At 38.5% G+C, this 23,061-nt stretch overlaps 8 protein-coding genes across 9 annotated transcripts; 4 read left to right on the top strand and 4 right to left on the bottom strand.

Annotated features, from left to right (window-relative positions):
• Nucleotides 1-4,044: 4,044 nt before the first annotated feature.
• On the bottom strand, nucleotides 4,045-5,338 carry LOC6645298. Its single transcript, XM_002067968.4, has 2 exons — nucleotides 4,600-5,338; nucleotides 4,045-4,542 (listed from the first exon to the last, which is right to left on the bottom strand). The coding sequence occupies exons 1-2, from the start codon at nucleotides 4,995-4,997 to the stop codon at nucleotides 4,128-4,130; spliced, it is 813 nt and encodes a 270-aa protein (XP_002068004.1). The 5' UTR covers nucleotides 4,998-5,338; the 3' UTR covers nucleotides 4,045-4,127.
• Nucleotides 5,339-12,516: 7,178 nt separating this feature from the next.
• On the top strand, nucleotides 12,517-13,893 carry LOC6645297 (UPF0415 protein C7orf25 homolog). The gene is made up of 2 exons (XM_002067967.4): nucleotides 12,517-12,814; nucleotides 12,906-13,893. Exons 1-2 carry the CDS (start codon nucleotides 12,656-12,658, stop codon nucleotides 13,869-13,871), a joined length of 1,125 nt encoding a protein of 374 aa, XP_002068003.1. The 5' UTR covers nucleotides 12,517-12,655; the 3' UTR covers nucleotides 13,872-13,893.
• A 182-nt stretch (nucleotides 13,894-14,075) lies between these two features.
• On the top strand, nucleotides 14,076-14,963 carry LOC6645296. The gene is made up of 2 exons (XM_002067966.4): nucleotides 14,076-14,176; nucleotides 14,248-14,963. Exons 1-2 carry the CDS (start codon nucleotides 14,153-14,155, stop codon nucleotides 14,854-14,856), a joined length of 633 nt encoding a protein of 210 aa, XP_002068002.1. The 5' UTR covers nucleotides 14,076-14,152; the 3' UTR covers nucleotides 14,857-14,963.
• Nucleotides 14,905-15,682, bottom strand: LOC6645295 (protein DPCD). The gene has a single exon (XM_002067965.4). It carries the CDS (start codon nucleotides 15,587-15,589, stop codon nucleotides 14,927-14,929), a length of 663 nt encoding a protein of 220 aa, XP_002068001.1. The 5' UTR covers nucleotides 15,590-15,682; the 3' UTR covers nucleotides 14,905-14,926.
• A 67-nt stretch (nucleotides 15,683-15,749) lies between these two features.
• Nucleotides 15,750-17,584, top strand: LOC6645352 (B-cell receptor-associated protein 31). Its single transcript, XM_002067964.4, has 3 exons — nucleotides 15,750-15,833; nucleotides 15,950-16,526; nucleotides 16,992-17,584. Exons 2-3 carry the CDS (start codon nucleotides 16,026-16,028, stop codon nucleotides 17,175-17,177), a joined length of 687 nt encoding a protein of 228 aa, XP_002068000.1. The 5' UTR covers nucleotides 15,750-15,833; nucleotides 15,950-16,025; the 3' UTR covers nucleotides 17,178-17,584.
• Nucleotides 17,574-19,376, bottom strand: LOC6645351 (lysine-specific demethylase 8). Its single transcript, XM_002067963.3, has 2 exons — nucleotides 19,070-19,376; nucleotides 17,574-19,009 (listed from the first exon to the last, which is right to left on the bottom strand). The coding sequence occupies exons 1-2, from the start codon at nucleotides 19,361-19,363 to the stop codon at nucleotides 18,086-18,088; spliced, it is 1,218 nt and encodes a 405-aa protein (XP_002067999.2). The 5' UTR covers nucleotides 19,364-19,376; the 3' UTR covers nucleotides 17,574-18,085.
• A 48-nt stretch (nucleotides 19,377-19,424) lies between these two features.
• On the top strand, nucleotides 19,425-20,435 carry LOC6645350 (THUMP domain-containing protein 1 homolog). Its single transcript, XM_002067962.4, has one exon. It carries the CDS (start codon nucleotides 19,470-19,472, stop codon nucleotides 20,367-20,369), a length of 900 nt encoding a protein of 299 aa, XP_002067998.1. The 5' UTR covers nucleotides 19,425-19,469; the 3' UTR covers nucleotides 20,370-20,435.
• On the bottom strand, nucleotides 20,423-22,965 carry LOC6645349 (peroxisomal membrane protein PMP34). 2 transcript variants are annotated; one of them, XM_023177556.2, is made up of 4 exons: nucleotides 22,820-22,965; nucleotides 22,324-22,638; nucleotides 22,144-22,204; nucleotides 20,423-21,450 (listed from the first exon to the last, which is right to left on the bottom strand). In XM_023177556.2, exons 2-4 carry the CDS (start codon nucleotides 22,393-22,395, stop codon nucleotides 20,615-20,617), a joined length of 969 nt encoding a protein of 322 aa, XP_023033324.1. In that variant the 5' UTR covers nucleotides 22,396-22,638; nucleotides 22,820-22,965; the 3' UTR covers nucleotides 20,423-20,614. The 2 variants fall into 2 exon arrangements, with proteins under 2 accessions (XP_023033324.1, XP_002067997.1); XM_002067961.4 differs by lacking the exon at nucleotides 22,820-22,965 and having other exon boundaries at nucleotides 22,324-22,784.
• Nucleotides 22,966-23,061: the final 96 nt, after the last annotated feature.

The following is a 23,061-nucleotide window of genomic DNA, read 5'->3' as shown; positions in this document are numbered from 1 at the left end:
GCAAAGGAAACCTAACAAAGCATCACGGCATTCTAGTTGAAGTGACAAAGGTTGAAGAGCAATGTCAACAATTGAATAAGTTAGGTTTGATTAAATGAATATTTATTTAAAAATAAATAACCAAATAAGCAAGTCAAAGCGAACAAAATCCATTTGTTGTTAATTTTATTTTTATTTTGCTTAATTCAAGTACTTAGAACTTGTCAAAAATTTGACAAAAATTAAAAGTTTTTTGCAAGTTGGTCATTTTTGGCAAAACTTTTAAGGCAACGCCCGCATAAAAAGGTACATTATACAAAAGAACGACAAGAACAATGCAAACATGACCAAACAAAAAAGTGTCAAACACAATAAAAACTAAAACGAAAATGTACTTTTGCATGACATATCAAAAAAAAAAAAAAAAAAAAAAGACACGAGAAAACAACAAAAATTATGATTATATCTTTTATACGAACTCGACACAGCACCAAGTGGTGGCCATTCGTTCAACACACATGTGTGAGTGGTGTGTGTGTGTGTGTGTGTGTGTGTGTGTGTGTGTGGGAAAAACCAAACTATATTGTTGTGGCCAATTCAAACAAAAGCGCCAAATAACTATCAACTCCAATTGCCAACAGACTGGCTCCATACTAAATGATCTTTTACAGAATCGACTTACATAAAATTGTCTTCAAAGGCGACACATTTACACGGTGCCACAAAAATGTTTGAAACAATTGTGGCTACAAAAAGAAAATGCAAACTAAACAAAAAGTAAAACAAAAAAAAACCCCCCAGAGGGTCAGGCAAATGAATGTTAAAACGATGTTTCAATACTCTATCAATTAGCATTTGGAGATGACCTTTCTTTAAGGTAAAACCATTCGAAAAAAGAAATTCCACTTAATATTAGAATCTAATAGTCGCTAGAAATTGATTAGTTGAAATAATAAACAAAAGATATCAATCTTTCCGATTTGCAAAAGCGTAATCATTTATTAGAGTAAACAAGAAATTAACTACTTAGTTCTTTTGCTTTCCTTTAGATCACTTTAGATGAAGATGAAAAGCCTATTTTATAATAATTTAAAAAGTAGATAAACTATAACTAACAAATGTTAAAATGTTCAAAATTGTGACTTCCTTAGAGGAAAATTAACTCAAATCCTATCCTGGAACTATCATTAGGCTAACCATCCTATTCTCAAGATGGTCTGTCATGCTTCTGAACGAAGTAAATGGATCCTTTGGCCAGGGTATGCTATTTTTTTTTTCACACACATATACATACATACAATATAAAGAGTGAAAAACTGAAACAAGTTGGCCACGTCACGTTTGCACTTTGACAGAGATAAGAGTTAGGCCAGGGTATGTTTCGGGTATTTTGAGTGAGGTGGGGGAGGGCAGGTGTTGGAGTTTGACAGAAGAGAAAAAAAATATTTGGGGTCTTAGTTGGTTAGTTGGTCAGTGGACAAGACAGTTTGGGGTAAAAAAAAAAAGACTGGAAAACATGCTCAGTGCCTTTGTTTTTCTTCTGTCGATTGTCAATGATTGCGCAACATTTTCACTCTTTCTCCCTCTCACTCTCTCTCTCTATCTCTCTCTCGATGGATCGATCGACATGTGCGGAGGGAAATTTTGTTCGTTATTGCTTACAGAATTTATGGTAGTGCGTTAATTGCACTTGTAGTCATGCCAAAAAAAGAAAGAAAAACATAAATAAATAAATAAAACCAAAGCAAAAATTCATCGGCAATCGATATGTGTAAAACTAAGCTGTAGATTTATTGCATATGTCGGTTAAAGTAGAACAAAACTCAAGCCGATTTTCTTTATTTCTTTATCTAACTTGATTTATGCATATGCCATTTGGACAGTTTGTTTTGCCAATGTTGAGACAATAGATTGGGGTGTGTGTATGTGTGTGTGTGTGTGAGTGGGAGGCGGGTAAGGAGGGTAGAAATAAACATTTAAACGCACTTTACTTATCCCCATTAAATAAATCTTTTTAGTGGGTAGCTTAGTTTAGGTTTGTCCTTTAGTGCGTTGACTGATTTTAGACTTCAAAATGTAAAACAAGGAATGCCTTTAAGGACAATCTTTTTGATTTCTTATTGGGTGTGGCTGAAAACCAAAGACCCTTTTACCAGTCATTAGCTAGTCGAAGCCAAATTCCAAATTTGACTTATTCTAATAATTTTCCATGGCTTTTGAGTGACTTTGACAGTTATAGTCGCAGTTTTTGTTTTTGTTTTTTTTTTTTTTTTGTGGAATTGATTTATGGACAACGTTTTCATTTCGTGAAGGCTTTTTGTTTTGTCGTTTAAGCCTAACAAGGGCCTCCATTAGAAAGGCAAACCCAAAAGGTAATTTAAGCTGTTACCCCCACCCCACACATATCATGATGTTGAAATTACACAACTTTGCGTACTTCCAGTTCCAGTTCCGATTTCGTTTTGTTATTTCAATGCTTCCGATTTCCGTGAGCTAGCGAGTAAAGGAAATATATTTTTCATTTGTTTATTTGTTTTGTAATATAAAACCCTTTTGTGGCATTTACTTTTTGCTAATTAAAACATTTTCTTTTCAAAGGGGAGAGGAGTAGAGGGTGGGAGATTCTTGCACGTCTCAAGCAGACGCATGCTAACCATAGCCATAGCAATAGCCAAAGCAAATGACATTCTAAGCCATAACACCATAAATCTACACACTTTTCGCTTTAGTCGGGTTTCATTTTTGTTGTCTTTTGGGGATGGCTATTAGTGTGGACCAAAAAAAGAGTCGAAAATGTGGCTGCTGCTTGTCAATTAAGCCAAGAAAATGCCAAAGCCAAAGCAACCCATTTGGTGGCTTGACTTGACTCAATTGTGAGATTACTTCAACTCAATTTTATTTTTTATCATACCCTGTAACAAATATATAGGCTGAAATGGTATACATACGTATACCAAAGACGTGAAACATGTAAAAGTTAATGTATATAGATGACTTATTAGAATCAACAGTCATACCGATTTAGGCTTTAGCCTGGCTATACATATGTTCGTCTGTATAAGCAACTAGATTTCGTAGACTTAAAAAATCTCGTACATAGGCTCTTGCATTAAGTTTGTTTTAAATGTTTGCCACACCCTCTTCCGGCTTTATAGTTCCGAAAAAGACCCAAATAATTTTCGGGCGTAATATTGACAGTAACATAATCAAATTACGAGTGAGCAATATAAATTGGAACTAAATATAATGGTTTAATGTGTAATGTATGGTTTAATGGTTTCACTTGATGCATGGTATACCAAAGTCGGTGCGATGACTTACTTTAAGTTTTTTTTTTCTTTGCACTGGTTAGGCATCATTACCGCATCGACTTAGAGAAGACTGAAATAGAAAAACTGAAAACCTGCTGCTGCAGTTTTGATCCAATTTCAATTGGATTGGAAAGGGGGCGATGGTGGGGGGTTATGGGGAGGGAATTCTTCAATATTTCAAGCATCTCTCTTGGTTTTTCTTTTCGCACATTTAATGCGATTTTGCGCCTTTGTGCGTATGAAATTAAGCGAGTGACGAAATGGAACAACTAGCCGCAGACTCAGGCGCAACCAGAGTTAGAGCCAGAGCCAGAGCCAGAGCCAACCACATGGAAGTAAAGTGGAGCAAATGTATACAAAAGTAAAATGGATTTCATTTTGCTGACTTGCGAACCAAAGTCCATGTAATGGCAATTGGCAATCTAATGCCTGTGACTTGTCTGTTGCCTGATTGAATCCACATCGAACACGCTTCAATGGTCCGGGACGACGACGACGACGGCGACGGCGACGATGACGACGTCGATGATGACGGCGACAGACGATGATATGATGTTACGCAAAGTCAATGGACAAGCTCATTGGATATACATATATCAATTAGCGACTCAATTTCTATCAAAGGATTTTTAATTGTGTGTCTGTGTGTATTTCACTAAAAATTGATTTTAATTGCTGATACAAAAAACTACAACAAAGAATAATAATAAAAAAAAAGAAAAAAAATATATATATATTTACCACTTATATATGTATAAGCTAATTTATGGGTCACACTGATCTTTCGAGTTTTTGGTTAGTTCCTTCAGATTTATATCACTTAGCAGCAAGGACGAATTAATACTCTTCGCTGCTGTCTTGCTCTTGATGAGCATCGGCATCGTCATAGCCCTCCTCGCTGCTTCCCTCATATTCCTCATGATCACCGCCACCTTCCTCATTATCGCCAGCCTCTTCTTCGGCCTCATTTTGATCCTCATGGACCTTATATTGATTATTACTTTTATGCCTTTGGCCATTGTGGCCCTCCTCCTCCGTATCAGCCTCATCGTCCTCCTCTTCTGCATCATTGTTGTGCTCAATTTCATGACGAACATGCTGATCGACTGCCAGTAATCCGGCATTACCCTCATCAGCATTGCCATGTCCATGCAAGGTAGCCACACCATTTGTTATCACCTCCGCTTGAAAACCATTCGCATCATCTGCTGTATATTTGACCACACGCAAAGTGCCATCAGGATCGACTACGCTGCGCAGAATATACCCGAGGTTAAAAAACAAACAAAATCATATCTCACACGCTTACCTATAGACACCCCTTACCTCATCGCCCTGGCGTGTCTCTTTTCGATTCTGCAGCACACGAGTTTTGCCATCCTCAACGCCATAGGCGAAACTATATTCGGGACGGGCCACATAGTCGGAGGTGCCATCGTGGCTAGTGATTAAATGCTCTGGCCCCACCACCGGACCCTCGAAACGGGCATAGGAATAGCCAACAGCCGAGCAAGTGGCAATCATGCCAAGACCGACGGCAATTGCAACAATTAGCAAATCTTTGAAGAGGAGCCGCGGCGCATGCCAAACGCGTGCCAATGCGGCACAAGTAACACGGAAGCATGTGGCACCAGCTGCTATAGGAACTCCTGCTGAGTGTTGTTGACCACGTCCACGCCACGAACTGGTTATGCGTCGCTTCTTCATCTCTTTTTGTTCAATTGACTTTATTGGTGGGTGTAGGAGAGGGGTTAATTTTTCTTCTTTGTTGTTTGATTTTTTGTTTTTTTTGTTAGTTTTCTCTGCGTAGAGGTATGTCCTCTTGTTTCTTCTCCTCTATCAAATAATACTAAGCGTGAAATGTGGCACTTGTTGCCTCTATTTATATAGTGGAGAAATGTCTTCTCTCAACCAGCAACAGCAACGACAACAACAACAACAATATTATCACAGTCTTTTTAACCATATTTCCGCCAAAATTATGCGCTTCACCGATTATAGCCGCAATGCTTTGTGGTCAGGTGGTCAATAGTTTTGTTGGTGACGTTTTTTGTCTAAAACAAAATTGCACATTTCCACTGATAAATCACAACAAAAAAAAAAAAACCAAAAAAATTACAAAAAAAAATACAATTGCTTACACAATTTTCCAATGGTGACGTCAAGAAATTTCCAGCCAGATTGTAAGCATTGAATATCCTCTTTCGCTATATTTTATTGTAATTCTCAACTAGTTTAGACGTCTGCACAAGTCAGTTAATAACAGAATCAACAAGTTCTCTATATCCTGCTCAATTTGTTGCTTCAAGTCGGCTAAATAAATCAATCATAGATCATAATTTTCGATTTATAAAATTTTTTGTTAAGTTTTCTCTGCTTTACAATTGAGGCAGACTTACCCCCCTTGGGTAATATATATAATATGTCTGTGAGTTTGTAGAAGATTTTTTTTTGGCTTTTTAGACAAAAATTTGTTCGACCATACAAAAACGACCACAAATACATAGATCGAATATATTTTTGGAAGAAAAAAAAAACTCTGCTGAGATGGGCAAAAGATAAAACACTTTTGGCAGACGCAGCTGCAGTTAATTTTTTTTTTTTTTTTTGAGATGAAGCTTTGACCTTTTTTTTTTATTTTGTATTTTTGGAGGGTCTGCCAAAAAGAAATATGGCTATTATTTCGACTACTTCTAATTTATAAGCAAAGAGCATTGTTGCCACAGTCAGCCAGCCAGCCAGCCAACCAGGTTGACTGTCTACTTGCCTCTGTCTCGGCCGCTGCCTATGACTCTGACTCTGACTTCAACTACAACTTAGAGCCGAGTACGTCTGCAACTGCTTTTGGTATGAAAAATGCATATATCATTGGCCTCTGCAACTTGCCGGCAGTTTGTTTGGGCCTTAACACAACACACACACAGTAGCCAACTGAGAAAAAAAGGCGAGATATCAAAGCGACAGAGGGAGAGAGAGAGAGAGAGATATGGAGATTGGAGTTAAAGATGAAGGCGGAGGTGACCAGGGCTATCGTGGGAAAACTTGTTGTTGGCTAGCATCTCGTGGCATCGGCATCGGCATCGCTTAATTACCCATTACACAAATGCTTAGCCAGAGTGGTTGGCCGTTCGTAGGTTACTTGGTTGCTGTTGCCTGATTTTTGCTTTAAGCAACAAGAATCGCATTGCGAATCTCATTTTCCTTTACTGTTGTTGTTGTGGATGTTTCTCTATCTCTCTCTTTATTTTTGCGTCAAGTTGTTGTCGTTTTGTTGTTTTGGTTTTTTCCTTTTTTTGGTTGCCATTAACGTAATTAAGACGCAATTGCTCAAGTCTTTCGCTTTGCCCTTTTGGCTGGACAACAACAACAACAACAACAACAGCGGCAGCAGCAGCAGCAACAACAACAACAAAAGTAACAACTACTACTAAATGTGTCATATTGTGCCTTTATGACTCCGACTCCAACTCCAACTTGACTTGACTCCGAATGTTGCAATGCAAATCGCCGTCCAAAATGTTAGAGTTGGAGTTGAACAATCAACATCAGCTTAGCCATGTTAAACCTACAAATCATCCAGTTTGGCTGACCACAAATAGTCCATGGCCCGTGGTAGGCAGGCAGTCAGCCAGTCAGGCAGACAGGTAGACAGGGAGAATGAAAGAGGGAGTCGATCCGTAGGCAGAGATCTCTATATTCGTTCCAGTTCCAGATCTCTTTCTTGCGATTGTACACATATGTATGTTGTATATAGTACAGTAAAAGAAAAAAAATGTGCTTAGGCTCGCACACGGCATATGTTTCTATTGCGGATTATGTAAGGCGTACCCCCTCTCCCGCCTTATGATATCACCTCCTCCATCCTCGCCCCCCATCCATAATACTCCTCTCTTCTTCTTGTCTCACGTCGTCTCTATTGCTCTGGTTAAACTTGCTTTGGTTTCATTTTCATTTGCACCAGCCTGGTCAACTCTTTACTGGCAGCAACTTCAACTGTTTTTTGATTGCAACATTGTACACACACGCGACGTAATGAAAATGAAAAAAAAAATTAAGCTGTAATGCGAGTAAAAGTAGATTAATTCAATTTAACATCAAACGTCTTAACTGACATATAATAGATATAATATGCGACAGAATTTTTCTAAGCACGGACTGAGAGCAATAGAGAAACCATTGTTGTTTTCAAAAGCAAAAACAGTGTTGAACAGTATGTAAAACCTCAATCTCAGTGTTGAGAAGACTGCCTGCTGCAAGTCCTGGACGAAGTGTTGGGAAAAACAAACAATAAATTGTCAAGATGCTGTAAAATGTTAACAAGTCACTCTTAGAGCAATTTGAATTATTAACAAAACAAATAAATCTGGGAACAGGATGAAAAAAACGGCCTTTTGTTTTGCCAATTCTCGTTTACAGGTTGCGAATGAAACGTTTCGTATGCCCAATTTGGGCTACATGAGGTGTTAACTAAAAATTTAATTTTTTTTACATTTAGCCTTGTGTGTAATTTATTTTCATATTTCAAGTGCCAAATGACATGTCCAAACACAGTGGAAAAACATGCGTAACTCATGTCATAGGCATTGCAATGGATACTCGATCATAATATATATATACATACATATATATTCATATCATATCCATGGGCCACATGGTTACTGTTTGTCAGCAGCATTCTAAAGCGGCAGCCACTGTTAAAGTCCAGCCAAGTGTGAAAACTTGAGTTAAGTTTTGCAGAACCATAAATTTACACACGCACACAAATAAAAAAAAAACAGAAAAAAAACACACACACACACACATTCATGCACATACAATATCTGCCTACGATGGATCCGACTCCTTTGGTTAAAGAGTGTCGAGGTGCCAATTAAAGCTACACAACTGAACTGAGATATACCAAAATGGACCAAGTTAGGCCCAGAGACCTGAGTGTCATTTGATTCTGGCCTGGCGGCATTTTAATGCTCTTTTGACATGCAAGTTTGTCTTTTTTTCTTCGTTTTGTTGTTGGGTTCCATGCTGAGATGTCGGCACAGTTTACACGAATCACCAGCAGCAGCAAAAAATAGCAACAACAACTATAGCAGTTGCATTTTTCAAACAACAACAGCATGAATACAACAAAAAAAAAAAATAAGAAGAAAAAATTACGAAATTTGTCGACTGACAAAAAGTTTGGAAAACGATATAAATTAGATTTACGATTTTGGTGCTCATTAAATGTTCACAAAGATTTTGCGGCCTTTTATTGTTGTTGTTGTTGTTGTTGTTGGCGTACAAATTTAGAACATGGCTGCGAGGGAAAAGTCGAAACTGTGCAAAATGCAGTTAATTGTTGTTGTTGTCACTAAATTGAATAATGTCTCAATTGCAGTTGCGAATGCAATTGTTTTTCATTTTTAGTTTTTTTTTTTTGCAAAACAAACCACATTTTTCGGCTTCTCTTCAACATTAAATACGAATTCATTCATGCAATTGTATAATCCAGTTATATTTGATCGCTTTTTCTTTTTCATTTGATAAATATCCTGGCACAGGCAACACGCAGCAAGCAGCCAACAGCTGCCGCCCAGCCAAGTGAAAGGCAACCATGCAACGCCCACTTCTCACTTGGACACTTGGTTGGTCGGTCAGTTGATTAAATAAATATACATATACATATATATAAATATATACATATATGTATATATATTGTATAAACTCGATTATTATATAATTGTTACAATTTGACTAATTTGCCTGTAGAAAAGCTAGAGGAAAATAGAAGAAAAACTAAAGCTAAACGAAAGACTTAGGCAACGAACTTGCTGCGAAATAATTGATTCAAGCTAAATGAAAGAGAATCAAACTAAAATCAAATCAACTCGAACCGGTAGAGAAATAAAGAGAAAGAGTGAGAGTAAGATGAACAGTTGGATTGGTCGGGCAAACTATATTGCTGCCATTTGTAGCACAACACCACTGACCAACATATGGCACACAACCGGCTTCTCCGCCAACTGAATCGAGTCTCTATGCCTGTTATATGGGTCACACACCATATACATAAACATATACTTATAAACGAAACGAAAAAAAAATCAAATCAAAATGGCACGTAGACGTGAGATAATCTCCATGCATCCACAAAGAAATTTTAATTGCCAATCATCACATCACATCATCGAATAAAATGAGTAATGGGCAACAAGCGCAACATTTGCAGGCATAAAATGCAATTTAAGTATAATGGATTTCAGTTGGGTTAATTTCCATACAATTTAGTTCTATGTCAATTGAAAATCGAACTATTTTATATCGATATATAGATGTTTTGTTGCTAATGCCATCCAAATGCCCTCATTTAGCCCTCCTTTAACCCTAAGCAGGGATGCCAACCCTCCATATTTTTACGTAGATCTCCGTATTTTAAAGGAGATCTACGTGTCTACTTGTAAAGAGACTAAAAATACGTACCTTTGCCGATTGGCATGACTGATTAGTCATGGTTCTTTTTTATTTCTTTTTTTTTTAGATTATTCATTGGTTAATTGAGTTAGGTTGACTTAATAAATAACAGTATATTTCATTTCTTTTTTTTTAACTTATGCAGGTCTCTAATCGAGCTCTCGGCAGAAATACAAATTAACTCTTTTCGCAAATGATTTCGCGTTAATTTAGAAAATGCATTTTCATTTCACAATAAAAACATAATGGAAATCTTTTCAATGCTGACAATAAGGAACTACAAATGATTTTAAATATGTAACATTGAAAATAATTATTGATTAATTTTAAATAAATCTTTTGTCCAAAAATAATAAGCCTAATTATATTTTTTTACCATATCGCCAGATCATCTTTTTGTCCTTAGTTTCTAATCTTTAGGGCTGATTGATAAAATGTCTCCATTTTTACTTTACTTTTAAAATATAAAAAAAAAGCGCCAGATTGGTGACCTGATCCAAGTCAATTATTACAGAAACAATCGGCTTAGGAAGAAAGGGAAAATTAAAGCAAGTGATTTGGGAAAATGTACACGTTAGTACTTATTCGTTTAAAGTTCCGGGGGTTTGTTTTAAGGCGTATGCGTTTACCATATAGTCCGCAATTAGCATCAAGTTGTTCACTTCAGAGAGTTTCTTTATTACTTTACATTCTTTTACATATGATACATTACTTTGCATTTCATTCAAAAAGGAATTTCAAATCACACTCCTATTTATTCGTTGCCCGAACCTTTCCATTTTCGATTCTTTTGCCCCAAATAGTGACAGCAATTATTAAAGAATTTGTTTTTATGTCAATTAGCTGCACCTTCTCCTTAACTCAAAGCATTTATATAATTCCATATGCGTATAGTCAATTTCGCCCACCATCAAGAAATAGCGATAAAATCGATTTAAATGTTCAATAACTTAATTAATACGCACAAATTGAGGTTACATATAAATTTTCAATGCAAATTGCAATTGAAGGCGAGTTCCCTCCTCTACCTCCTCTTAAAGCAAAATCACAGAAACAACTATTGAACAAACACCCAATTCCAAACAAAAGCAAGAAACAATAAAACTAAATGCCATTAATTAAAGAATAATAATAATAATAATACTAGTAGTAGTAGTAGTTGGTAATTGGATGTAGAAACAACTAAAAAGTTAATTGACATTTAAGCCAAATTCATTAACAGCAGCTAAAACGCACGCAAGAGTGCAAAGAGTCGCAAGGTGATGATCGTGGGAGTTGTTAACTCCTAAATGGATTGGCGGCGGAATGGGAAAATAGGGTGGACAGTGACTATGGAAAATACCAACTGTAAGCAACTACTATAACTGGCCAAAAAAAGAAAAACCATAACTAATTGCATTGAATTTACCGTACACCAGTTTTCTGGAAACATATGTGACTTTTTTTTCCTTCACATGCCCGACTTTACTTTGGTTGTTGTTTTCTCAATACCCTGTACTCTGTAGGGCATGAGAGTAAACAGTAAACCATACCTTTAACTTTGGTTAAGTGATTTAGAGTGGGATTCCTATTGAAAATGCCATCCATATTCCTTTTTTTAAATCTTACTAATAGCAAAAGTCGCCCTTGCCCCAAACTCCCTGCCCCTAAGGTGTATCCTGGTCTCTATATAGGTACAAGGTATTTCAAAGTCGCCACCATATATGGCACTTTTTTTTTTTGCTTCTTGTCAACATTTGCATATGAGCTGCAAATGCAGCGGCGCCACGATTCTCCAATTCTCAATTCCCAGACTTAAGTTTGGTTTTTGGTTTGTGTCGCGCGGGGTTCATGTTGTTAGCGGTAATTACTGTTACATGCAGACGGGCCGGCATAAATCAGCTTAATTGCTATATTTAAATTCTAAATTTGGACTAGCGAGTGTCTTGGCCAGGTATATTTGAGATTTTAGTTTTGTAATTTATGCATGAGTTTATTTTTGCTGTCAACCAAACAGGTGGCAAATGTTTAAAAAAAATTCAGTTCATTTCAATGGCCATGCAAAGTAAATTAAAATACCCAAAAAAAAACAACAACAAAAAACATATAAAGCGATAAACAGAGAAAAGGAAGTCAACTACAAGTTGTGCAATTTTATTTAGTAGCTTTAGACAGATAGTTTAAAAAAATTGTAATTCTTTTGTTTGTCTTAGGTACATCAACTTTGGGAATATAAGTACGTATATTTTATATTTGTAGGCAACAGCTTCTTTCAAATTTGCTTAAGGGCCGATTGATTAAAGCTTGTACTCAATCCTCTTAAATATTTTGACAACTAGATAAAAAAAATATACCTGAAATTGTATCTACCTTAAAAAGCTTATAAGACAGACATATTTTTAATGAGAAAATTCTATTTTGATCTTAGCGTTTCATTTGTGGATTATGTGCCATTTTTTACAATTTTTTAATTGAAAAAATTGTGAAATGTACTTAAAATGTAGTCGAATATGTAACACAATTTTTTTAAAAATGTTACTCAATACTGTTTTAAAAAAAAGTTGTCCAAAATAAGCTTTAATTTTCAGTAGAGTAGCTTTTTTTTAAAGTGTTACACTTTTTCTATAATAAAGCAAGATTTTTTGAATTTTTAACGGTCTCGCGGCCAATACTTCGACGTTGGCACCATTTGTTCCACCTCATCGGTTGGAGTTGCATTCAATGGCTCGACGTTAGCAGCAAAAAGCTAGGCGAAATTCCTGTACTAGGCGAATTAAAGGCCATTTCGCCCTCGCCTTGCTTTGTGTTTTTGTTTCTCCCAGGGACGGAAATCGAAAATAAAAAGAAAATGTACAACTTTGACATTTAGCAAACGAACTCACAATAAAAAATAGTTGTTGTTATTTGTTGAATGTTGAAATTAACACCTGGTTCACATGGACGCAGGCGATGATGAGAAAAAGCTGTATGAAGAGGCCCGCAATAAAGTGAAACTGGGTGAAGAACTTAAGAAGGCGCTGATTAATTTTCAGGAAATTGCGGGGGTGTCGAAAGTTCAAAGGAAAATTCAACAGGAGCTTAAATTCTTGGATAAGGTAAAAAAAAAAAACAAAAAACAAAAAACAAACTGGCAAACACACACAACGAAAAGTGAATTTGTAAATGGATGGCCGTTTTTTTTCTCAGGTGATCCGAACGAAAACATTGAAAGAGAACCACATTACGAGCAGCAATTTTGTTTACTATGAATTTCTGATTAAAACACTGAGATTGCAGCACGGTGTGGTGGACATAAATGGCGTTTTTCCCCTGGAATCACGGGATAATCCCTTGCGCGTGGATATTGTGGCTAACAATGGCCTAAAATGGGTAAAAGTCATAGCCAGAAATTCCAAATCTGTGGAAGATGCAGCCAAGGGTTGCGTCAGCTTTGGAGCACGGAGTGTGTTGGATCAGGCTGAGGATTACTTAGAGGCCAGTGAGCTGCATTTCTGCATGTTTCAACGTCCAAAGATTGTGTTTTATTTCTCAAACAAAATCGATGATTCTCTACATCAGCAACTGATGGAAATGGGTGTATATACGGCCTCATTGGATGAGCCTGATAAGGATATAGATCAATATGCTACCGTGTCAGATGAACTAAATTTGGATGTGACCACAATGCTGGCCTATGTTAGTGCACTGACTAATGGACGTTCCAATTGGGTGTTTAAGGAACCTCTGCTAAGCGAACAAGCTGAAAAGGAGCGTGCTTCGCCATTGAAGCCGTTGCTGGAGAAGATCTTCCATGGCAAGCGATTGGTCTGCTGCCAATTGGCTCACACTGCATTTCAAAATATTCTCACCCTCTTGGGCGGTCCGGGTGAAAAAGCCCGGGCTGCCGAGTTCATGGAACGCATTACTGTATATCCCGATGTGCTTGAAATTCCCGAGGAATTCTCTAATATACGATTTACAGCTAAAGTAAATGAGAGGAGCTTAAAGATTTTTAGCTTTGGCATGGCCAGACAAATCTTTACGGTCACCTCGAATAAGGCTTTTGTGCGGTCCGCCAAAATGCAAGGCATAAATGTTCCCGTTTTTGTGCATGCCTCCATTGCTCTCACGGAGAGCAAGGAGGCCACAGGCCACTCACTTGAAAATGAATAAAATTTTATTTGTATTTGAAAAAAAAAAATCGTTGAATCATTGAAGAATCCAATTTTGGCTAATGCTGCCAGTGAAATATTCGTTATAATATTACAAAATGTATTAAGAGATGCGTTAAAAGAAGACGTTAACTAACAGCTGTTGTGGGATTATGCCAGATCTAACCATAAATAAGCTGAAATGGCAACACTGTTAATATACACTTACAATCAGCTGTTGTGCAGATAGTGCGCACTACGCAGCTTATATATATACACATATAAACAAAATTTGACAAGAAAATGGATTGTGCACCGCTAAATTTGGTAAATTATTTTTCACAAATCACTAAAAAACAAAAGGAATATTTAGTTAATTATGCGATATAAATTGCCAGGCTCACTTTCATGAACGTCGGTCAGAGCGTTTCCTTCGTCATCATCGGTACGAAGAGGCCATCAAGGCACTGGAGACTTCGTTAATTTATCTGCAAGATGCTTACAAGAATGTCTCACTTCCCAAATCGAGAGAAATTCTCGACACACTCACGTTGGACTTCCAGCGAAAGTTGCGCCAGCTTGAAATGCGTAAAACGCAACATGGACTAAATAAAATGAAGGACTTTGCTCCACTGAAGGAGACCAGCCCTATGCTGCCGTTGCGACCAGATAATTGCAGTGGATTAGGGTCTGCACAGTCGGTAGCCAAAGCCATTGATAAAACAGTGCAGGACTTCGATGCAAAATTTACTTCGACATTAACCCCAAAAGCAAATTCACCAAATTCAGCTATGACAGACACACAGGCGGATACTATGTCACGTAGCGATCCCCAGGCCAGTCTGACAGAAGAACCAGGCCAGCCCATACTAGAGGGACACGAAGAGCTGGACTTGCCTTCGCTGGCCCCACTAGAGTTGCCTTCCTTTGATTATAGCATGTTTACTAGCTCGTCGGCCCCTTCGCTAGCCAGTTACGCCGGATTGTCCGAGAGCTTTCAAAAGTAATTCTAAATCCCTAAGTTTGTGATAAATAATACAATTAGTTTGTAGGCGTATGCTATATAATAAAAAACTTTTATTTGGCCATCAGTCCTTTTAGAAGATCATCCATACTGGTCTCTGTTTCCACATCCTTCAGCAGCATAAGGACCTGGGCCTCCATCTCACAGATAATGTCCGGCTTACTATATGTTATGATCAAAGTGTTGAACTGATGATGAACTGTGATGCTGGACTGCTGTGGAGGCACACCACATCTATCTAGTTCGGGCACTGGGATCACCTTGTAATATTTTTTGTTGCTGGTGCTAACCACGATGGCACGCTTTTCGGCCTGTGCTTTTACATTGTACACGTCCAGGGGATATGGCATATTACGTATACGCCACTCAATGTTCTTCTTAGTGATCCGTTTGGTCAACAGAGGAGCTGTATTACTCTCTCGCACAGTGAATTCGGCGCCAGCCATTGCATCAGAGTCCCCGGCTCCATTTGTCTTGTTGGCGCTCCAATTTAGCTGACGTGGTTCCTCGCCCAGTTCGATCTCCCATTCGGGCTCACCCATCAGTTGTTTACACTTGCGCCAGGCTCGACGCTGAACAATACCCGTGTCCATGTTATATTCCTCGCTCATTTGTTGGCCATCGGCAAACTTGTATAGCACCTTGCGTATCCTTCCACTGACTATGGAGTTCTTCTCGGCCGATTTTAAATAATTTATCCAGTTTTGATACGACATCTTCTCCTTGTAAATAAAGGTAACTAAAACTAAATTTGATCGATGGCGCAAACCAAATAGATGTCACATTTCCCTGGCAACTAGATTGCCAGAGTGACCGTATTTTCAATTCATAAACAAGCAAGTTGACAGCACTGGCTATCCGGTATATACAGTTAAGTTGACGTGGCCGCCCAGCTCAGTGACATCGAAAACACGGAAATTTCATCACAGTCGGAGTGAATTTTATTTGATTCTATTTAAAGTAAGCTCTCCCACGGTATATTAGACTGTTGTTTATAAATAGCCGTCCATAAAGAACGCAAGGCGCACGAAATAATTAAATTCTTTGAAGCTAATATAGGCAAATTTCTGTTGCAGACGCTCCAATTGTACATTGTACCCTATTGTAAAATCGAATTTCTCCATTTAATTTGTGCATTTGCATTGGATTAAAATGAGTTTGGTTTGGACTTTGATCGCCGGCTTTCTATACGCCGAGATTATAGTAGTTTTGCTACTGGTACTGGTGGGCAACCCGTACAGATGGAATCGTTTCTTCAAATCCAAATTTCTGGCCATGATGGCACAGCAGGCACACATATATTTCTTCTTAATTATGGGTGTTCTGGTCTTGTTCCTATTGGAAGCCATTCGAGAGATGCGCAAGTATTCCAGCCATGAGCAGAGCGGCGAAGTTCATCTCAATGTGGAGATGCAGCATAGCATGCGTCTATTCCGTGCTCAGCGCAATTTCTACATCTCGGGTTTTTCCATTTTCTTGGTTCTGGTTATTCGCCGTCTGGTTACATTGATCTCAGCTCAGGCCAATTTAATGGCCCAGAGTGAAGCGAGCATGAAGCAGGCCCAAAGTGCCACAGCCGCGGCCCGTTCCCTTATGGAGGACAAGGCGACCGACAAGGCCAAGGAGGCTACCGAGGACACAACGCTAAATGAGGTAAGTTGGTTTTTTTTTATGAATTTTTTTTTTATTTTTGGCTTTTGGAGCGAATCCTTGCAACGTCATCCTCCAGGCCAGGCATGTTTAGAGAGCTTAGACCACACAGCTAACACCTAGAACTTCGGAGTTTATTGACTACTACCAAAAAGCTGTACAAATATGGCAATACCAATGCATCTGCTCATACACAGAAGCACTAGATACCTAAAAAAAAAAATGAGAAAAAACAATCCAAAAAATTTCTCTGAACTCTCTCTGAACAGTTGTCAAGCCTAAGGAAACGCGTGCAAGGACTTACTGCCAGAGTATCCTAAGATACTCAAACGTACACAAACATTCCCATCACCTTCCTACACCCCACACCCACAACCCACACCCAAATCAACCAAACCAAAACAAACCACACAAAGCATACACGAGCACATCCACCCTAAAATTCAAATCGAAATCGAACTCTTCCAGCTAAATAAGCTGCGTGAGCGTGTCCAGCAGCTTACCGCCGATCTAAACCGTGAAAAGAAAGACAAGGAGGCAGTTAAATCTCAGGCCGAGAGCATTAACCGTGAATACGATCGTCTTACCGAGGAGTACAGCAAGTTGCAAAAGCAAATCACAATTGGAGGAGCAGCAGGCAACAAGGATGACTAAGAAGACTAGAAAAGGAAAGTGACATAAGGAATGAGTCCAAAAGAAAAAAGAAAGAAATGGAAATAACGATAAGACTTTAAACATGGCGGTGGGGCATAGTCAAACAACAAACCGAAAAGAAAAACTAAAAAATATCTAAGATTATAACGATTATGAATCGAAAAGCACACATTTAAATGTTAATTCTCTCATACATATATATGTTCGACACACCCATTGATAACGGTTTACTGATATTTTAATCGTACGAATTTTATTTTGTTCGGATGAAAAATCATTGTTTTATTATACTCTTTGTATTAATTTTTCTATATTTCTTAAGATCGCTTCTACTTTTCAATTAATATTCGCCACTCTGAGCATAAACAAACAATTCTGTGGCTATTAAAAGAACAAGTATAAAACAAGACAATTGGAGTACAAATGATTTTTTTTGTATGATTCATACTACAAAATATATACATACATACATATGTATGTGGACAGACAGCAGCTGGAAGACCACATCATCATGGTCGTAGGTTTATCAATGCAGTGACGTCATGATAGATGGCAACAGGTTTTTAGCTACTTAATGTCACGGCAAAGATTTACAGCTGATCAATATATTTTATGTGTCATAAAATATTTCATGTTGCCATTGCAATATTACGCATTAAGGGCCTAATTCAAGACCTTTTTGGAATGCAATCAAATGCAAAGTTCAGGAGATCAATCTCGCCTTATGCAAATTCTAGTCATCATTAGTCTAAATTTTCGGCTACATTTTTCTTCAGCAAACTTGGCATTCATAAGTTTGAACGGATTGTCTTTATCAATTTCCGCAGTTTGTAAAGATATGAGGAATTTTTGTTGTTATTGGGTGATCACCCAATATAATAAATATAATTGGGGGATTTTTTCGTAAACTATTCCCACCAGAAACTTACAGAAAAACTCGGCGTTTTGGCCTGTACATAGTGCCACCATTTGGGTGGCATATATAAGCAGTCTCCAGGCTGTAGGAAAAGTTCATAAAATTGTACACTTTCGGCAAGTGGATAAGTCTGAAGATCCAATTTGGCTGCATCTATTTGTGATGTATTGCCAAGAAATTCGCTCTGATGGGGATAAAGTTTTTCCGTATCTTTGGGCGATGCTAATATTATTTGTTTTGATCCAAAAACCTGACAAAGCAAATTATGCTTTGGATCATAATGCATCGGTGAAATGGTACCAGCTGGTCCTAGCCAGGCTTTAATATCCACATCCGTTGCAGAATCATCGCTACGCACCGTACAGTAATCCGGGAGACATATATCGGCCTTTAAGTCTGGTATTTGGGCAAATAGTTCATGCTGAGCTAGATATTCAATCTCTTTGGCTTCATCTTCGCCATTAAATTGGCGATGCAGAAAATCACGTATTTTTACCAGTTGCTGGGACCACTCTTCACTTGCATAGTTGGAGCCAATCTCTATTGGAACAGTACGATTGCCGGCGACTTTCAGTAGATAATTTAAATTGCGCCACTTATCCATGGCTGGCCAATGATTCATGGTATTCAGCAAGAGCGTAGGCTGATGTGGCTCGTAACAAAGCGTACGAAATTCATTTAAGCTTGGAGCATCTATTTGGGGTATATCACAGCGATGGGAACAACGCTTAACAACGGGTAAAATGGGCAGCGAAGTAACGTCGTTTAAATACAAATCATCGTCTAGATGCTTCATTAAGGATGTCTTCAACTCATTCCAATCGTCAGTGCAACCCAGCAGTTGAGCTTCATCTAGAATGGCATTGCACTTTTCTCTCTGCTCGGGACTACTTATCTCCAGAAGTAGAAACAATATCTAAAAATACAATTAGGCAAGTTAGTTTAAAACAATGGAAAGACTAATAAACGTGCTCACCTTAAAGTAGCATCCCAACGCATAGATTTTTCTGACTGGCAATGAAACATTGCTAAAATGACCCGTATGAATGCGCTCCCAATTTATATCCACCAAGGCCTGTATCAGATAGCGAATCTCTTCCTCATTGGTGTCCGTACCATCCTTAGTGTGGTATTCCAAACTTTCTACGTAATCAGCAGCCCGTTTAAGTATATATCGAGCCTCTACATTATGCCGCAGAAGATCCCCGTCAATATCAACAAATCGAGGAAACAACTTGGCCAACTCCAAGATAACCGCTTCCATAGCCATATGATTTCTTTCGATAACGATAATGACTGTCGATATTTTTTCGGTTGTAATTTCCAACACTGGCAGAATAACCGGTAAAAGGAAGAAGGCTGGAATTAAATCTCAAATGGAACCGAACTCCAAGAAATCGAAGATGTCAAACAACAAATTTAAGCAGCACAATAAAAAATATTTCCAGGCAAAGAAGCAGCAGGAGCTGCTGCAGGTTGGTCAGCGTGGTTTCTTTGCCACCTGCAACATCAACGAGAAAGCATGTGTCCGCGAGTGTTACAACCTGCTCAATCACTACGCGGACGCTTTATACGGTCCGGAGAAGGCACCAGAGGAGAAGACTCCGGATCCCGTAATTGGCAAAGATGATAAAGAAATTGACGACGACGACGATGACTTGGAGGCGGCTGCAGCTAAATGTAAAGAGACTCTCAAACATCGCAAGATGAGATTTCAAAACGTCAGCACAAAGACCAATAATTGCATATTTATACGCACTCTTCTGGATGATCCCGTCGCCTTGGGTAAACATATAGTCAACGATATAGCTTCCACAGGGGTATCCATGTCTCGTTTTGTATTGCGCCTGGTACCTATTGAAACAGTTTGCCGGGCCAATATGCCGGACATTGTCAATGCAGCTGGTGCTCTGTTTGACAAGCACTTTTTGAAGGAACCTACCAGCTTTGGCATTATATTCAATCATCGTTTCAATCAACAGATCAAACGTGATCAAATCATCACCCAATTGGCCGAGCTGGTGAACTCAAAGAATGTGGGCAACAAAGTGGATCTACAACATGCCAAGAAGTCAATCATTGTGGAAGTACTTCGAGGATGGTGTTTGCTTAGCGTGATAGATAACTATTTAGAATGCAAGAAGTTCAACTTGGCCGAGCTGGCGAATCCCAATGGGAAAAAAGAAGCATCGAGTGATGATCCGGATGCAAAGCTACAAACCGTGCCTGACGACCCAGTCTCAAAATCTGATTCACAAGATGAGGAATCTTCCTAAACTAACTAAACTTTAACTAAAGAACGTTTAAATAAAATAGTCTAGAACTGTAATTTTCTGTTAATATTTGGTTTCCGTTTTAATGCTAACTTTGGGGTGTTTGTATGTGTGTGACTGTGTATGTGTAGTGCTGCGTTCGGCATAGCCAAATCCGTATCCCTATCCAAGTGAGGTTATGTATCTATAGCTTAAACATATAATATTTTAGTTATCTTAATCCAGTCATCTAGAAGATGTTTTTTTTTTTATCGGTTGCGCTTAAGCAAGAGTCCCACTGTTCCAGCAATTTTCTCATATGCCATAAACATGAGAGCTGCAGTGAGTACCGTTTGCAGGATCTTGGCTTCTAGGCCACGGAATAGACCCCGCACACCTTGATGTTGCAGTATGCTGATCATCAGCTCCAAAGTGCTTTGGTTTGTTTGCTTGCCAGCTGCCGCCTGACGTGAGGTAGATGGGCCACCAGCAGCACCACTATCCGCCTCCTTGGTGCGATGACGTTGCTTTGTCTGCACCAGCTGCAATGGATATGTCAGCACTGTGGCAAAGGCTTTAGCGATCGCTCCGATCACAAAAAAACCCAAACTTCCGATTTCTCCTCCGGTAAACGTCATAAGATTGCGCTTCAACATTTCATACATCATAAATTGAAGCGCCGGATTCGAGACCAACATCAGTGAGGGAATTGTGCCAGACCATAGGCCAGCCACACCTTCAGTTTTGGCCACATACTTAAGTCCCTCCAGTAGAGTCTTGTAATGCTTGTTAATCTCATCCGAAGTGCCGGCCACATTGCGCATACGCAATCGTGTGTTGACCACCCAGAAGGGAGTGGTCGTAAATACATTTATTACTCCAGCTATGCAGCCCAGTAGCAGATCCTTTAGGGCGCTCTGCTGACTAGGCGAACCATTTGAAGCAATCGCTTTAAGCGCATGGAATGTGTAGAAATACACGAAATTCGAAATGCATAAACTTTGAAGGACAGGGCCAAGACCTCGATACAGTGCCTGAAATCCTTCACCTAGGACAATTTCTTTGATCACTTGCTTAGTGCTGCGTACCTCGCCGCTCTCTTCCACTGCAAACAAATAAGAACATTACGAAATTAAAAAATACCTAACAATTGCGTCCACATCTAAACATTATCATGAAAATGACAAGGAAAAACAGACCCCTAATGCAAAACTGCGTCAATTTTTAAATAGAAAATACGATAATATTGACTGCATTTGACAAATTATGGGTATTAACTTGGAACATTATGGATAAGTATAAAACGTTGTGTTTGTGGGGGTCAACAATTTGGTTATTTTTTTACTACTATGGGGTAATAAAAATGAATATGAATACGTATTCAACATTGCGACTGTTCACTGAATCTAACTAGAGAGTGATTTCTCCTTTTGAAAATCTATAAATCTAATTCGCTTGAACTATAAACTATGTATCTAGTGATCAAATTTCCCTTCGGTTACGAAATCCTCATTGATTAGGCTAATATACATATCAGTAACCTCAGTTGGATTAGCGGCGATATAAAAAAAAAAGGCATAGAAACATTGTTGGGTCTTGTCGTTAATATATCAATCAGAAATTTCAATTTCACATGGAGTTTGACCTCTTCCCCAAACGTGGTGATTGGTATTTTTGGTGTGTGTGTGCGGCAGTCGCTTATCATACCTATTGAGATTAGTCTATGGGGGGAAGCGTTGGAGTGGATTTGCCATGGCATTCGTTTACCACTCAAGAGTAAACGCTTAACTTAACTTACATTGCAGACGCGAACGCACGGTGTCCAATGGATAGAATGTGCTCATGGCTATGCAGCCACCCTGTATAAATGGAACATTTTAAATAAAAATTAGTATGTTTTGACCTTTGATTTGAAATTTACATACATACACATATATACATATGTATGCATGTATTTTTTAGTTCGTATAGTACTCACCGATGCCCCAGAGACAGCATGCACCCAGTTTTGGTAACTAAAAATTTGACTTAACTTCGAGAGGGCAACCATTTTGCTTTTTGTGTGTGTTTAATTTTCGTTAAATGCCTTTATTTGTTTATTTAATGAATGGGGCGGTAGTAGGTAGCGTCCAGTGGCGTCTTCAAGCAGGTGATGACTGATTGACGCGCTGACCAGCCGGCATTAGTAGCTTAACTAAATTGCTCAGCGACGGCGCAGTCGACGTCCGCGCTAACGCCGCTTACTCGTAGTAGATTAGATTAGCGCTTCAGCAGGGGGTTTGTCGTGAGCCTCCTGGTAAAGAGAGAAATAGAGAGTTATAGCGGAGCCGTCAAGCTGTGGGCATGGATCCCCTTGTTCGATTCTCCAAAAATTGCAATTACGTTGTTGTTGCAGGCAAATTGCAAACAACACGAAAGTTGCATTAGCTGTTCAACTAATACTACACACCCCCGCGCCTCTAAATATATATTACCGCATCCACCAGAGATTGTTTATTTATTACACAGCGTAAGTGTTGGCTAACGTGTGACAGCGTTTGCTTGGGGTGGTCTTTTGTCAATGTAATTTATAAGGATGGTCACATAATTCATAAGATGAACGAAAAAGTAATTTTATCTTTAATATAAAAATATGTAATATGAATTATATACACACTATGATTTACTTGAAATATTTGAACTAAAAATATTATTTGAACTTCACTTTTTCGAATTG

Source organism: Drosophila willistoni, assembly GCF_018902025.1.
Source record: "Drosophila willistoni isolate 14030-0811.24 chromosome XR unlocalized genomic scaffold, UCI_dwil_1.1 Seg143, whole genome shotgun sequence".
NCBI classification, from domain to species: Eukaryota; Metazoa; Arthropoda; class Insecta; order Diptera; family Drosophilidae; genus Drosophila; species Drosophila willistoni.
Note: the sequence above shows the minus strand (reverse complement) of the source record. Positions and strands in the feature narration are given on the sequence as shown.